Here is a 17,317-nt window from a genome sequence, read left to right as displayed (position 1 = left end):
ATTAAAGTCAGAATTCTGACTTTTTTCTCCATATTAAACTAAATTAAAATTTAAAAATCAGTTAACTTTTTCTTTCTTTTTTCAGTGGCCCTAATCCTCTTCCGTACTAATGGGATCCATTCTGACAAATGTTTATTTCTGAGGTTAAATTATTTCTGAGGTTAAAGCAGCAGAAACCCCATGAGATCGTGTCTCACCTTGATCCTGGGCATGGTGACTGTAGGAGGTCTGGCCTTTGCTACAAAGCTGAGGGAGGAGCCCTTCTCCACCAGGGACCTGGTGTAGGGCATATCAGAGCCCCCAGAGGGGCCAAACACAAAATCCTCCCGGAGGGCGTCCACCAGCATGAGGACCACCCTTCTGAACAGGGGCTGGGGGAGGCGGCTGGAGTTGGGAGGGCTTCCTGTGAGGTGAGAACATGTGAGAAGAGCTGGATCACAGCGAGGGGCACAGCCAGGTGGGGTGATGCTGAGGGCTCACCTGCCAGCGGCTCCGCTGGTAAATCTGACAGCCTGCTCTTGGAGGAGAAGGAAGACTTCACCGGAACCGGGAAAAATCCCCTCAGGAAGAGGGCAACGCCGACCACTTCACACACCAGGATGAAGCAGGCGAACACCGACGAGCGGACCCTCATGTCGGCGGTCTGCGGAGCGATAAACTTCCCTGAATGGACCAGTCAGTGAGAGGAGGACAGGAAGAGAGGAGCCGGAGCGGCCACACATCACCGGAAATACCTGTCTGACTGCGTGTCACACCTAAACACTTCCGTCACTCTGAACAATACCGTACAGTTCATATCTGCAGGTGCATTTTGGATTAAAAACACCAGTTAAAGCCCTGGATTACTACTTCCGCGTTTACTAACTACGGAAGCCAATGAGAACCAAACTAGACCAACGCGCTTAAAAAAAGAATTGGGTTTTTTAGTCGGTTTATGGTTCCCTGCAAAGGTGTAAAAACTACACACTTATTAACTGAAGTAAAAGCAGAGACTCCTGTTTGAAAAATAGAAAAAGCAAAAGTACAGTTAAACTCCTTTACTTAAGTAAAAACGTTTTTTTTTTATGTTTTTTGTTTTGTTTCTTTTGCCCTGAAAGGCAAATGAAAAAAAAGCAAATGTTTCTAAAAATTAAAAATATAAACTAAGAGGTCTTGTAGTCTTGTGTTGTTTTCCAATGACTTTTTATTCAGCTGTTATGACTGAAATATAAATAAATAAACTGATAAAGATCTATTATATACATTGAAGCTCTATCTCTCCATTTCCTTTTCCTGAAAAGAAATCACTCAGGACAAACTATTGAAATAACACTTTATAACTTATATGTATTAAATAACCAGGAGACAAGACAACCAGGGGCGGAGCTAATTGTGTGAATTGGCTCTTTATAAAAAACCTGAATTGAATTGATATCCAATCGAACTATCAGATCAGTGATCACTATCTTTAGTAAAAACTTTTAGATATGGTATTCACAGCATGCTGCCTCTCAGGTTCCTGGGTTCAAGTCCCACCAGTTCCTTTGTATGTAGTTGTGCAAACCTGTTTGTGATTAATAAAAGTTCAATTATAAAAATAAAAAAAACAGGGGAGTTTTGGCCTAGTGGTTAGAGCAGTGCTCGTGCTCTGAGAAGGTTGCAAGTACCTGGTTCCACTCTGGGTTCCTGAGTGACCTTTAACCCCCACACTGCTACCCAGGTGTCCCACAATGGCAGGCCACTGCTCCCCAAGGGGATGGGTTAAAAGCAGAGAGTTAATTTCTCCAACGTGAGATCAATAAAAGTTCAATTTTTATAAAGTTGCAAATATAATTGAAACAGAATCATTACACTGACATAAAATCGAACAAATCGGGAAAGGATGGGGAATGTCTTGTGTCTCAGAATCTGATCATACATCTGTAGTGTTTCCTACCCCTTCTTTATTCATGATGTTATCAATGGGCCCCAACTGGACAGATTATCTTTATGCTTTTCATTTGGCTGTTAAATCATCTTGTAATCAATGTATAGAAAAACAACAAGCCGGTGTGGTGAAAGGAGTGGAAAGAACAGATATTATGATGATTAAACGTAATAAAAGTTCAAAATTATAATAAAAATAAAAATATATATGTGAATGTATAATGAATGAGTGAATGTATAATATATAAATGAATATATAAATGAATGTACAAATACAGAGAAAAGTTGCTTAGCTACAGTAGTGAAAAATTTATATTCAGTAAATTTACAGATTAATCAGTTTATCAAGCGATTATGCTTGATTTAAGTTTTATTTAAGGTTGAGGGCTTTATGACATCACATCAATGCAGAGTCTTGACTGTATGTTGATGTCTGAGCCTCTACTGCCATCTGCTGGGAGAATTAAGTCACTGCCAGACATCTCTTTTCACATCCATCAGTCTTGTTCACAGCTTTAAGAAGAGGAGGGTACAGGACCAAGATATTGTACTTAAGAGTATCACTACTAAATCATATTTTTACTCAAGTTAAAGTAAATAAATTACTCAAGTAAGCGTAAAATAGTACTAAGCAACTGATCTACTTACTACCCATTATCATTAAAACTAATTCAATTAATTGTTTTAAGTTTACAAATTGATATAAAATTGTAAGCGTTCCACCAAAGGATGAGCAGTAGCGCCATCTACTGGACGGCAGAAACCGAACCAAAAGAAATTTAACTTTTGAATGAAACTAATCTAAATAAACTATCAAGTCAATTAAGCTGCTTACTTCCCTAATTGCAACACTTATTATCCTCAAAGAATGTGATAAAAACCATCATCACTGACTTATGTGTCTACCTAGTTTTACTTTTTAATGAAAAATAATACTCAAGTCCTGAGTGTCAACATTTCACTCATAAACACAAAGGAGAAACACTTGATTATTCCCACAATCATCAAAATAAATACATTTAGAAAAGAGGTTGCAAAGTTTATTTAAAGAATATCAAGTTAATATTTTTTTTACATTTCAGACCAAATAAGAAAACATAAATAATGTAAGATAATATATCTTTATTTATCTTTCCTCTTCAGAACACTAATAAAAGCATCTTTTGGAACTTCCACGTTGCCGATGCGCCTCATCTTCTTCTTCCCTTCAGCTTGTTTCTTCAGCAGCTTCATCTTCCGTGTGATGTCGCCTCCATACTGCACACAGTGAATAAGGAAGTAAAGCGCCTTTATTGTTTCTGCAGGACGTTTACAAAATACCTGAACTGAAACTCTTTTACTTACACATTTTGCTAGAACGTTTTTCCTGTATGCTTTTATTCTGAAAGAGCAGCAGACAGGATTTATTCTGATCAGTTTAAATACTTGGAGCAGGTGTGGCTGCTTACTGCTCACTCCAACCAACTTACGTTTCTCTTGCTATGACTTTACTCCCAATGGCTGCCTGTATGGCGATCTCAAACATCTGCCTCGGGATGGATTCTTTCAGCCGCTCACACATCGCCTTCCCTGTAGAGTAGGCGCGGTCCCTGCCGTGAAAGGAAAACACCTGCTGACTGAGTGACGTTTACATACTGTACGGAGCAGTGATAAACATTTTAACCAGCCCACAGATTCCTTCTGATCTCACCTTTGTTCTCTAACACAGTTAATGCACTAATTCAGAAATCTCTCCTAAAAGAAGAGAGTAGGTTTGAAAAAAAACTATTTTCTATATCAGGTGTTCAGCACAACCAAGCCTTTAAAAACTGGCGGCTGCAACTGAACAAATAAAACTTTAGATTTAATAATTTCAGTTAAACGGGGCACATATTGTTCTTGTATTACAACCTAATTCACGTTTCTTTAGGTTTCCAAGACAGTATAAAATCATAAACCTCCACTTTGGCTCTTGAGGGCCTAATAAATTGCTGTTAGGGGCCAGATGCTGCCCACTGACCTCGAGTTTGACACGCATGTATTGAAGCAGGGTTTTCAAAATGGGGGTCAAAAGATTGATTTTACAAAAGGAAAGTAGAATAAAAAATATAAAGATAAAAACATGATAAAAACAGGTAGAGAAGAAAAAAAAACTAGTTGGACCTCAGCCTTAAACTAATAATACCTCAGCAGTTTACCTTTATAAGTCAAAGGCAGCTAAAAAACAATGGGTTTTTAACTTTGACTTCAAAGAACTCAGGCTTTCAGCTCTTTTCCAGTCTTCTTGGAGTTTGTTCCAGATCAGTGGAGCATAGGAACTAAATGCTGCTTCTCCATGTTTGGTTCTAGTTCTGGGTGAACAGAGTAGGCTGGAACTGGAAGACCTGAGTGGTCTGGGAGGTTGATACACTGACAACAGATCTGTGATATACTGAGGTGCTGATCCATTCAGTGATTTATAGACTAACAGAAGGATTTTAAAGTCTATTCTCTGAGCTACAGGGAGCCAGAGGAAGGACTTCAGAACCAAGGTAATGTGCTCTACTTTCTTAGATTCTAGTGAGAACACGGGCAGCAGAATTTTAGATCGGTAGCAGCTGACTAATGGACTTTTAAAGCAAACTTAAGAACACACAGGTGCAGTGATCAATTTTACTAAAGATAAATTCATGAATGAGTTTTTCTACATCCTGCTTGGACATTAGTCCTTTAATCCTGGAAATGTTTTTCAGTTGATAAAAGGCTCACTTAGTAATTGCCTTTATGTGCATCTAAAGGTTCAGGTCTGAGTCCATCATGACACCAAGATTTCAGCCATAATCAGTGGTTTTGTAGATGTAGTAGCTGAAGCTGTGAGCTAAATCTAGATCTGTTTTTTTTCTGTGTAGAAAATTATGAAACATCCACATATCGATCTGTTCTAAGCATCTAACCAGCACTCTGATGGGTTCATACTCACCTGGTGACATTGTGATGTAAAGCTGTGTGTCGTCTGCATAGTTATGGTAACTGATCTGGTTGTTTGCTACAGTATAATCTGAGCTAAGGAGAGCATGTAGATGTTGAATAGGAGGGGGCCCAGAATGGAGCTTTGAGGAACCCCACATGTGATTTTTCTGGTCTCTGATTTAAAGTTCCCTACTGACACACAGAAGTCCCTGTCCTTCAGGTAGGGTTTAAACCAGTCCAGTATGGTACCAGAAGGGCCGACCCAGTTAACCAGACGCTCTAATAAAATCGAGTGATCAACAATAATACCTCCACTGTGGTTCTTTAAGGGTCTTAATTTATACGGATGTCATTGAAGAGCTTAATCAGGGCAGTCTCTGTACTGTGGTTGGCATGGAAACCTGACTGGAAGACATCAAAGCAGCTGGTTATTGTTAAGAAGGCATTTAACTGTTGAAGCGCAACTTTTTCAACAATTTCAATGAGTAAACTACTATCAGACAATGACTCAATCAACGCGTAATCTCGGAGCAGTCGCACCTTTACGATGGCAAAATGAACCCACTAAGACCTGTAGAGAAGGGTGACCACACGTACCACTTTTTACTTCTGTCTCACAAAAAAAAAAAATCTAATGGGTTAAATGAGGGAAAAAAAAAGGTAAATATATATATCTAAAGCCGCATTTCCAAAATGCAAAGAAAGCAGAGATGGGCTAGAATCCCACAAGATGACCATGCTTTAAAAACTGAACAGGGAAAGGATTTTAATCCATAATAAGATGGAAACTATGGTTCAAGAAAGATAAACAGTCACAACAGAGAATGGAGCAGTTAGGAACTGGGAGAGGCCACTTATAAAAAAATGTCAGCAGAAGCAGACCGATTGGATGTGTGCCACTGAAAGCCACGCTGATGGAGCACTGAAGCTTAGGAGGAAGTTTCCTAAAAGGAATAAAGTCTGGTTTGGTTTGAACATTAAATAGATGAGGGAAGTTGAACCTGGAGTGGCCTGGTGGGGTAGATGAGGAAAACCAGCGGGATAAATTGTGATGAATGACGGAAAAGGTTAAAGGCTAAAATAAACATCCTTAGTGATCCCGCTCTCATTGCTCACTAAACCGTACCTGTGCACGATGGTGGTGAGCTCTTCCACTGGTCGCCCATTCAGTAGAATATCCATCTTGATCAAATCGGCAGCCTGGTAACCTGCATTTTCATAGTCAAAGCTGTGGAAACAGTCGGCATTGGTGAGGCTCTGCTTTCAGAGGAAAGACGCTGGAACCAATCAGCTGCAGTTAACCCCGAGTTTAATGTCTGAAAACCCTCAGAGGGAGGATTGACTTATTTCTACCAACCACTGTTGATAAGACTGGATCTATTTAAACACACAACCACTGTTCTGAGTCTTGTTTAGAGATGTGCTATGCTTTCACTACAGTACGTACAGCTTATCGGGATTGATTAATCTCACCTGGCATATCCGGATGACATGGATTTAAGGAGATCGTAGAAATCCACAACAATCTCATTTAGAGGAAAGAGATACTTCATCATGACACGCTGCTCATCAATGTACACCACGTTCTTCTGCACCGCCCTGCGACTCTGAAAGAACAACCAAGACTTTCTGTTTCAAGGGTTCGAGTTCTGGATTAGGGCCGCTGGTAAAATGGGCCGTTGAAAAAGAAAGTTTAAATTAGGATTTTTTTTTCTCCTCTCATATTCTGAGATTATTCTGCCTTTTCCCTAAAAACTTAATTTCTCTTAATTTGAACTGTAATCTAAGAATATTCCATGTAATCTCAGTATACTGACATTTTTACTTTTAATTCTGGCTTTTTTTCCCTCAATCTGACTTTTTATTTTCAGAATTCTCTTTCTTTTAAGACTTTTAACTTTCAGCTCAGATTTTAGACTTTTTTTTTCTCAGACATCAAACCTTAATCTCAGAGTAAAACTTTTAATTTCAGATTCAGACTTTAATCTCAGAATTCTGACTTTAATCTCGGATTTTATGTTGTAATTCTGACTTTAATCCCAAAGCTTTTTATCTTTTTTTTCTCGGAATTGTAACTTTAATCTCAGAATTCCGACGTTAAGATCAGAATTTTGAGTTTAATCCCAGAATTTAGATTTTTTTTCCTCAGAATTCAAAACATAATCTAAAAAATCTATCTTTAATCTCATAATTCAGATTTTAATCTCAAAAATTTGATTTTAAAAATGTAAATATTCGCAATGGACTGGCGACCTGTCCAAGGTTCACCCCACCTTTTGCCCATAGACTGCTGGAGATAGACACCATCTCCACAGCAACCCTGATGGATGAACCAGAAGATGGATGGATGGTTTTTAAATGATCTCAGAATTCTGACTGTTTTACTTGTAATTTTGACTTTTTTCCCTCAGAATTCTGACTAATCCCATTATTGTAGGCTGCATCAGCTCGTAGCATTGTTGCCTTGTACTAGAAAAGTTCTGGATTCAACTCCAGGCCTGTTTTCTGGAATAATCCTATATTCTGAATTTAACCCCAGATTCTGACTTTTTGGCCTATAATGCCATTTTATCAATGGGAGATCTTTCAGCTGAGAGAAACAATAGTGCTGGTGTCTAAGACAGAATGGTTGCAGTAGAAAGCTGCAGTAACATCTCTGCGGCATCTTCAGGTAGGCCTCAGTGATTTAAATTTTACTACAGAAACTTATTTGTTCTGCAAAACTCACACGTCTGTCATTGACTCTGGTTGCTGTTACTAATGGATGCTATTCTGAGATTAAAATCTGACTCATTTTGTACATACTGGCCGTAATCCTCCTCTGTAAAATCCTGCCTCAGTGTTTCTGTAAAAAAATTAAATCCCAGAAGGCAGAGGTGTGTACATTCTTAGTTTCCTGGTTGTTCTTTTTAAACTTGGCTGTTAAAAAGATTGGATCTGTACAAGTGGAAGCCAACTGACCGCAGCTTATAAACCATGAAAGCCGTTACTGCCATCCATCAGTGCGAGCAGTGATTTAGGGATCTTTAACACTTTGTGCTGCCCTCCTCTTCTAAAACACTTACAAGGTTGAAGCATAGACCTCTTCACCAGGTTTTGTTTACATTTTCTTAGTAATCAAATTTAATTTCAACTCCTTCATCCTTTTTTTTTTTTTTTTTTTTCCCAGCAGACCCACCTGGAGTCCCTGTTGCTGAAACGTTTCCTCTGACCAATGAGCACATAGTTGCATCGACATTCAGTTTAGATCATTCCTCTCTTACCAAGCACAGACTCATAATCTTGCCGGTGTAAGCGTCCGGAGCCAGAATAGTCCCCAACACCATGGGCTCCAGATATTCAGACACGACCGATCTGTCCGGGAACTGAGCCGGGTTCACGATGGTGACCTCCTCACTGCCATGTTCCTGTGAGGGACACAGAGGACCAGGGGGGGATTATAGAGGCCCAAATACCAGAAGGTGATGCAGCAGCTCTCTTTTGATGAAATTACCTAAAATGGCAAAAACCACTTATCTATGGTCAACAGAAATGATAGAATATGACCTTGAATCCAGATCCACCTGCAGGCTAATCTGGACCTAACCAGATTTAAAACATTTATAAGTTACCGCATGTTGTCTGACGACAGTGTCTAATTTCACTTGCGCCGCTTCTCCTGTTAATACGGTAAAGCCCTCTGGAGAGTCCAGGACCAGGCTACAACTGATCCAAATGATCCAATGAGCTGCTGTCAGTCTGGGTTGCTGCTGCTGCTACTTTTAGACACAGCAGGCAAACCTGTGGCAAGCCGGGCGATGGGAAAGAAGGAGAAGATGATGAGAAAAAGAGAGCAGAGAAAGTGTGGACTGCTGGAAGAACTGTGGTGAACTGATGAAAGAAAAGAGAAATGGTGCTCAAAGATGACCCTGAACATTTAGAGGATGTTTGGCTCAACCTGCTGCTGTGAAGCAGGATTCTCCACCATAAACAGAATCAAAAATAAATCTGGATCCAGGCTCAAAATGAGCTCCTTGATATGTGCTTTAGAATGGCTTTGTCTCCATTCAAACCCAAGTTTAAAGCCTTGCAGGGCAGCATAAAGCCCACTGCCAACATTAAGACAGAAAAAATAAAAAAAATAAAAAACCAACGGTCAGTTCATGTGTTTTATAAAATATGTGAATCAGGAAACTGTCTATATACCAAACTGAACGCTACTCTGTGACCTCTGCCTTACTGCAGGGGTCTCCAGATTTTAGATGCATCCATACTCAACCAAACGCTTCACAGAATTCAAATGACTAAATTACCTCTTCAGCATGCCATCGTGTTAGGCAAAGGTCTGGTAGAAAGTGATGTGATTGAGCTTTGTTGTAGCAGGAATGCATCTTAAATCAATCTGCAGGACAGTAGATCTGGAGGCCCAGGGTTAGAAACTCCTGCCTTAGAGTATTTGCACCATTATTAAAACTAACAGACACTCTAGAATAGAGTAAAGATATGTGTGTTAGGAAACCTGAGGAAGGAGGAATCCGTCCCTTTAAACAGGACTGATTATTATGGAGTGAATTTTCTTCCTTATTGTTGAAGTTAAAGAAAAACAATAAATGTTTCTAAATGGAAATGTAAAAGAATACAATCAAACAACGAAATTTTGAAATAAATTCTTAATCAGAAAAAGGTGTTGAGGGTAAATGTCTCTTTTTCAAATGAAGTTTGATGAATTGTATTCTTTTCAAATTCTTTGGAATGAGGAGCAAACATTTCGTTTGGTCTGCTGGACATTAGCAGCAAAGGTTACAAAAATGGGATCCGTAAAATACAATATGAAATAAACACATTTCCTAAAAGTCAGTTGGAAAAAGATAAATTTGACAAAATATTAAATATTTGTTAAAAAACTGTTTGGAAAAAAATGCTAAAATAATTTGGAAATAAATAAAATCTAAAGAAACAGCAAAGTCACATTCAACGCCCTTCTAATTTCTATTCACAAAATGTTTTCTTAAGTTGCAACAATAATGGAGCAGATTTCCCTCCATAGATGTTTCCCTGCAGAAAAAGGAGCAGCAGGTTCTTTGATAGACTTAGAAGTTTTGAGCTCCACACAATTATTACAGCATTACAAGATTAATCCCATTTTTGCATCAAAATATTTAATCTTTAGCTGGTTTTCTAATAAAGTGCATCAATTTGCATGCTATCATAGGTGCATGCATACACCAAAAGCTGGGGCTGCTGTTTATGAGCAGCAGCACTCTGGCTAACGACTTCCTACGCTGCAACGACCACATATCATTTTAAAGAGGAAGCCAGCCGTGACACAAGCTACCTCTGATCTATGATTCAATCAAATGTTATCAGTATAAAGCAAACTCAGCAGTAAAACTGGATGATATACGTCTGAGAAGCAGCTTTTACCTTGATGAGTTTAGCCGAGGAGAGGAGCACCTTGTAGGGCACGGTGGGGGCTGTTACTATGACAGAGGCATTGTACTCCTGCTCCAGCCTCTGATTGAACACCTCCATGTGGAGAAGACCCAGAAAACCAAGCCTGACGGAAGACAAGGGGAGCAGAATGAAATTAAAATAAAAAATAAAAACTGTTAGAGGAAGCGGCTAAACTCCTCTGATTCAAAGCAGCAGTTCGGACCTCCATCCTGCTCCCAGGGCCAGACTGCTGTCTCTCTGCACTGTGACGCTGGAGTCGTTCAGGGTCAGCCTCTCGATGGCGCTTCGCAGGGCGGGATATTCCGACTGGTCCATGGGGTACATGCCTGAGGAGCAGGAAACATGAAGGGATGCACATTAGCAGCAAAACACAACAATTGCATTAAGCTGTTGAACACCTCCTGGATAGTTGTCCAGCTCCTGTTCTAATCTGATTATATTTAAATTAAATAAAAAATAACAGAACTTAAAGCGGATCAAGGAGCCAAGGATCCTACCAGCGAACACCATGGCTTTGGCTGGCTTGAACCCAGGAAGAGCTTGGACTGGCTGCTCCTGGTGGTACAGAGTGTCGCCAATCTGGGCCTCCTTCACATCCTTCATCCCCGCTATCATATACCCCACTTGGCCTGCAAAGCTACAAAAACCCACATCAGACCGAGACACAAACGCAACATCAACATGAAATCGAATATATTAATCTACAGTAGATATCAAACATATATGAATATCCCATGAAACAGATGTCCACTGTGTAAGTAGATGTAACATGTATAGATTTATTTATCTAATGCATAATTTAAATATTTATTACATATAATAAATATAAAAATGCATGACTAAATAATCAAATGTCCCATTGACTAATTGAAAAAAAACATCTAAAATGATGCTTGAAAAGTGAAATGTGATCAAAAAAAACATACACTGTGTTCATAAATATTGTGTGAAGTAATTTTTGCCATTTATAAAGTCACGGACTAAAATGTTTGGTAAATATTTCAATGCTTTCCAACTTTCCCAACAAAAGCATTAGTTTCTGGCTGTGCAAACAATCAGACAGTGCTGCAAAACAAGTTAAGCAATAAAGGTAATTTCTTCTTCTTTTATATCTATTCAGTGATTATTTCATTTTTTTGGATAGAGCATAATGACAGATGAAACCCTTTTTTTAAATCTCGAATACAAAATGTTTTTTTATATTATTTTAGAAGTTTGATGTTATTACTGCTCTAAGTAGGTCACTGTCAGTTTAAGACATGTTTTATAGTCTCTAAACACCAGTTAAGAATTAATCGATTACTAAATTACTTTAAATTTTTAAATAATTGAATAATCGCGATTAATCCGATTGTTTCAGCCCTGATATATATATATATATATATATATATATATATATATATATATATGTAAAGCAGATTCTGATACATCATTAATGTCTTTTTGAGAAAAATAATTGCACTATTCTGACAGTGCAGGAAGACAGTTACATTTGGTCAGACTTCTTGTTTTGAGAATATAAATAACATTCTGAACTTTTTTTTGTTTGTTTCTGCAACACTAGTCGCTCGTTTTTTCGACAGCAGTCTGGCAGAAAAGGGGGTAACCGCTAACCACAGCGCGTTTAGTTGAACAAGGCTAACAAAGGATATAATCAGGTAGGTAAAGGTTAAAAAGAACAATAGATGAAAACTGGACCATATTTCACTGTATTTTGATGTCTCATCTTAATTCGCCCTTTTTGAGCCTGTTGGGCTACACCTAGCCCGAATGAGAGAGGGGGAGAGACATGCGGCAAAGGACCACAGGTCGGCTTTGAACCCGGGTCGGCCGCGTCGAGGACTAAAGCCCCTGTACATGGGTTGTGCTTGCAAACCACTGTGCCACCTGCATGCCCTTATTTTAAACTTGCACAAAAAATATAATTACTTTTTACACTAAATTATTATAATGTTGAGAATAATATTCATCTATTATATGGAATGAACGTTCTCTGCCACATTAAATCTCCTTATTTTGCAGCCCTTTAACGTTTTTGGGGGATCATGCTTTCTCATTCCATTGATTAGGCCTTTTTCATATACTCCAACTTGCCTTATAATCCAGGCCGACTTAATTCTGAGTCCAGTTCACTGACTGATGTCACCTTAAAATCCTGAATAAGTCAGTAACTATTTTAAACCCGCTTTCTGAAGTGAGCGCCCTGGTGCTGTATTTATAAAAACCTGGTAGTTTACATGTTGGAATCAGCCGATGAGCAAGAAGTGTTTTCATCTATTTTCTTTTGTTGATGTTTTTTTTTTAAGTTTGCTAGTATTGAGGGTAAAATCCAACAGACTGATTGATAATATTTAAACCCGTACAGCTTCTGCGTGGGATGCTCCTCCGGCCGCAGCAGGCCAAGCTCGTTGACCTCGTAGGTTTTACTGAGATGTGCTGAGACGATCTTGTCCCCTTTTTTCACCCGACCTCCAAACACTGCGATGTTGGCCACCACTCCTCTGTAGTGGTCAAAGTTGGAGTCAAACACCAGCGCTTTAAACGGCTCACTGATGCTCCCAGCAGGTCTGGGGAAAAACAGACAAACACGTCAGATTTCCACAGCATAGGGCAGCGTTCAAGAGCGAGATGCAGCAAACCAGCTAATCTTACGGTGGAATCCGTTCGACAACCGCTTGAAGAACCGCTTCAACATTGGTTCCCAGTTTGGCTGAAATCTGGCGCACAGGGAGACACATTTCTGGGGAAGTGTGCAGGAAACAATACGTGGAAACAGTGAAGATGTCCTGCGTGTTTTACCCTGAGGCACTCCTCCCGTGGAATATCAAACACCTTTTCTATCTGAGACTCCACTCGCTCCGGATCGGCGTTCTTTAAATCAATCTGAGGAAAAACATCTTAGTCACCTTCCTGCTGCAGATCACTGGGAGAATAACTGTGACACTGACGGTTCTGAAGGTACCTTATTGATCACAGGGATTATCGTCAGTTGGGATTCAAATGCCAGGTAGAAGTTGGCCACCGTTTGCGCCTGAATTCCCTTTTTTAAAAACGACAGCAGATCAGCGTCGTGAAAAGGTGAAGCATGAAATCCTAACCAATTAAAGAAATATTTATTACCTGATTGGCATCGATAATCAACAGGACACCCTGGCAAGCAGAAAGGGAGCGAGACACTTCATAGCTGAAGTCAACATGTCCCTGGGGAGAGAGAAGAGAAGCTGCGTCTAACATTAAAAGTTTTCATGATAAAGGAACTTGTCCCATCTAGTAATGCAAATCCAGTCCTTAAAGTCGTAGGGAAGTGGCCGTTCCAACCGTTGCATTTATGAATTCTCCCGAGTGGTGCACGGCTTTGCACGAGTGAATAAAGTGACTTTGATTGGTTGTTTATCAAGGGGACGGGATTGTTGTGCCGGAAGGTTCGCAAGCAAGTTTGGTTGTGGCCGGGTTGTCGGAAGCATCTTGCTAACCAGTTAGCAGCTTAGTGCTAGTAGGTTCCCAATGGAAAGACACTGACTTCCATCCCCGTGAACACACTCAATGGTAAAGGAAATAATTCTTTTTTCTTATTTTAACCGTTGCATATATTAGCTGCTACATATGAATCAAGATGCTATGACCGAAAAAAAGTGATTGACAGATGACCGTTGATATATGATCGGCCGAATTTAGGTGTTCAGACTGACGTATAACTAACTGGCCTGAATAAGATAACAAAAAACCCCACAGATTTTAAGACAGGATTTCTTTTAAAACTAGAAATTTTCAAAATTTTGGGACAATATCGTCTGTCGTTTAAGCCAGAATGATTTGACATTTAAATATGATTTTCCTACGGCTTTAAGAGTTCCCATCCCGCCACCCTGAACATAAGGAGTGTCTCTTTAACAGGCCTCTGATGGGCTGAATGAGCTGCTGTTAGATCCAGGGTGTGTTGCAGAACAGGATCCTCTAAAGCTAGGTTCCCACTGCAGATCTGGATGCTTAAATCTTTGGGTTTTTTTATTTTTCAAGGGGAAACAGAAGCCATTTAATGTAGCAGAAGGAGCTGTGTGGGAAACACATGGATAAAAGGAGAGTGAAACTCTTCGTTGTGGTGTTTTAGGGAGATCTGATCCATTGTTTGCCTCATCAGAAGGAGACGCAGAGTTTCTGAGGTGAAGTGTTTTTCATTTATTTGGTCTAGAAGAACATTTTACTTTATTTAGGTTTCATGAACAGACGCCTCTGTGTAAAATGCACTAAAGATATATGGTCTTATTTTATATAAATTCAAGAAAAAATATGAAGATAAGGTTAATGAAAGTGTTGTTTTAGGTATAAGTATTTTTAAAGGAAAGAAAATTAACACTATTTATCATGTTTCTTCCACCTTACAATTATGCACTATCTTGCATTGTTCTGTCACATACAAAATACTTTTTAAGTTGCAGCCCAGAAATATGAAGAAGATAACAAAAATGCACCAATTCCACCAGGTTCTGAATTTCACTAAAGACAGACCAGAAATCCAAAGACGAAGGCGGGAATTTTACCGGCGTGTCGATTAGGTTGAGGAGGTACTCCTGTCCGTCGTGGCTGTAAAACAGGGAGGCCGTCTGGGCCTTCACAGTGATCCCTCTCTCCCGCTCCACTTGAAGCTTGTCCAGAACCTGCTTGTTCTTCTCAGTCTTTGCGATGGCTCCTGTTTACCAACCACATCAGCAGTTAATGACAATTCCAAAGCAGCATGAGCACACATTCATTTCAAACCTGCAAACATCGTGCTGACAAAATGGCAACGATAATAATAGCGGATTTTATGTAGAGGGAACATTCAGAGCATTTAAGGTCACCTTACAAAATGTCGATCTTAAACAAACAAACGCTCCAAAATGCTTTAACTTTACATTAGACGGGGATAAAGAACTAGCTTTCCACACATAAAATGGGTGAAACATATAAGATTGCAGGTAACAGGTTGATCTCAGAGCTAGACCAACACAGTATGATATTATCTAACCGATATTTATAGCAGTGGGTAGCACTGCTGCCTTGCAGCAAGAAGGTTCCGGGTTCGATTGCCGGCCCTTTCGATTGCCGGGTCTTTCTGCATGGAGTTTGCATGTTCTCCCTGAGCATGCGTGGGTTCTCTCCGGGTACTCTGCTTTCCTCCCACAGTCCAAAACCTTGACTGTTAGGTTAATTGGCTTCTATAAATTCTCCTTAAGACGAGCTTCCACTGTGCAATTTCAGACTAATTGTGCATCGTACATCCTGTAGTGTACAATCAGCCTCTCACGACCACCTCCCGATCAGGAATTGTGAGGTCGGGATAAAAATCAAACATGTTAGATTTTCAGTCGGCCGTCGTGGGCAAATCGCTCAGTGCCCAAACAAGGATTCTTCCTCTTCTTCCTCTCAGATTAAAACACAGAAGCATGGCGGGGGTGAAATGGAGTTCTTTCTGTAAAACTGTCAGACTGTAGTAGCCACGTTTCCTCAGCCATTTCTTTGTCCAAACATGTCGCCTTTTCTTTTTAGGGCTTTCAGCACAAAATTGCATAAATCGCCAAGGCAGCAAGTTTTACTCTAGTGAGCTTTATATTCCTCTTCTACTCGTTTGGCTTCTGGATAGACGAGTCCGAGTAGCTCCATCTCACTGCAGAGCTGAGGCCGACGTGGTTTTTAGACATACGGTGTGAGCAGGTAGATCGCATCAGAGCGTTGGGCCGCACAGTGTGAGAACAAACATCATGAGCTGTAAACTGACACTGTAAAGTAGCCGCTTGCATTGACTGGAAAAATTGCAGTGTTTGCTCAGCTTTCAGTGTGAGTTTGTTCGTGAATGGTTGTTTGTTCCGTTTCTCTCTGTGTTGCCCTGCGATGGACTGCCGATCTGTCCAGGGCGTACCCCGCCTCTCGCCCATTGACAGCTGGAAACAGGCACCACTCGGGACCCCAGCTGGGACAAAGCATGATGGAAGATGATGGGTGGATTTGCTTTATTCCCCCTTCTATCAGAATCAGTTGATACATCAGTGCATTCAGCATCATTGCGATGAGATCAGATGAAGCGCATGAATGCAATACCTGAGGTTAAAAATGAGGAAAACTGCATCCAGGATTCAGACTAGCAATGCTCTACTCATGTTCAGTTAAATGTGTTCTCTCATCAGCTTTTGCTGATTATTAACTTACGTAACAAAAACATTTTCTGTACCGTTGAAATATACTTAATACACACATGTCCATATATGTGACACAGGCTTTCATAGGGTGTTTTTTTTTTTTTTAGCGACTGTATGTATGAGTATCTTTTGTTGTGTTATGTAAAAAACTGCTTTTCAAAGTGTGCAAGAGTGCAGCCATTGAGAATTAAAACCAAACCAACTATGTCTTGTAATGCCACCATAATACCATTTTAAACTGTGGCCCTCGGTTGGTTTTAATAGAGGACTGTTAACCATTTCCTACGTTGTTTTGTTTGTTATGATGCAGAGCCTCAAACCAAAGCAACCTGAGACAGAATTTAACAAACAGTGTTTGAGAGCCTTTGCTAAACACTCCATGGAGCCTTTAGCAAAGCACATAAGATGTACCTGTCATTTCCAACAGCCTGTCAGCCAAAGTGCTTTTCCCGTGATCGATGTGTGCAATGATGCAGAAATTCCTGATTTTGTCCACAGGGAATTTTGACAGGTCGATGGGATCCTTGGGAAAAACAAAGAGCAGTCAGCTTACTCTATTAAATGTAACAACGGTGTATTAATCCAACATTCACTGCCACTGATCCACACACCACTAATCTAAAGGACTCTTAGTCATAGGCGGTTCTAGGCAGGGGCCAACAGGGGCCAGAGAACTGATCCTGGCCTCTGTAATGGCCCCTGTACTTAAAAAATACACTACAAAAAAGTGACATATAAGTCAATTTTCTTTAAAAGGGGTGTATTTTACTCATTTTTCCTGTTTTTCCTTTCCTGTTCTGCTTATATTGCAGTGTCCATATAATCTGTAATACTCCCTGCATGAATTATAATAAAACAATTTATATGCATAAATCAAG

The 17,317-nt window shown here is 39.9% G+C and overlaps 2 protein-coding genes across 2 annotated transcripts in view; both read right to left on the bottom strand.

The window, feature by feature from the left end:
* pigg (phosphatidylinositol glycan anchor biosynthesis class G) overlaps positions 1 to 970 on the bottom strand; it is a 149,783-nt gene extending 148,813 nt beyond the window's left edge. The window contains exons 1-2 of the mRNA XM_015383372.1: positions 481 to 970; positions 198 to 403 (exon numbers count right to left, since the gene is read on the bottom strand). Coding sequence (XP_015238858.1) covers positions 198 to 403; positions 481 to 634 — 360 coding nt within the window. The 5' untranslated portion in view covers positions 635 to 970. The remainder of the gene's footprint in view (positions 1 to 197; positions 404 to 480) is intronic.
* Positions 971 to 3,026: 2,056 nt separating this feature from the next.
* On the bottom strand, positions 3,027 to 16,969 carry guf1 (GUF1 homolog, GTPase). Its single transcript, XM_015383384.1, has 16 exons — positions 16,851 to 16,969; positions 14,805 to 14,953; positions 13,387 to 13,467; positions 13,229 to 13,306; positions 13,066 to 13,149; positions 12,919 to 12,983; positions 12,630 to 12,833; positions 10,764 to 10,903; positions 10,469 to 10,592; positions 10,237 to 10,369; positions 8,097 to 8,240; positions 6,307 to 6,440; positions 5,960 to 6,061; positions 3,375 to 3,494; positions 3,250 to 3,286; positions 3,027 to 3,162 (listed from the first exon to the last, which is right to left on the bottom strand). The coding sequence occupies exons 1-16, from the start codon at positions 16,855 to 16,857 to the stop codon at positions 3,028 to 3,030; spliced, it is 1,737 nt and encodes a 578-aa protein (XP_015238870.1). The 5' UTR covers positions 16,858 to 16,969; the 3' UTR covers position 3,027.
* Between the last annotated feature and the right edge of the window lie 348 nt (positions 16,970 to 17,317).

The sequence above is a fragment of the Cyprinodon variegatus genome, unplaced genomic scaffold (genome assembly GCF_000732505.1).
Source record: "Cyprinodon variegatus isolate N-32 unplaced genomic scaffold, C_variegatus-1.0 Scaffold283, whole genome shotgun sequence".
NCBI classification, from domain to species: Eukaryota; Metazoa; Chordata; class Actinopteri; order Cyprinodontiformes; family Cyprinodontidae; genus Cyprinodon; species Cyprinodon variegatus.
Note: the sequence above shows the minus strand (reverse complement) of the source record. Positions and strands in the feature narration are given on the sequence as shown.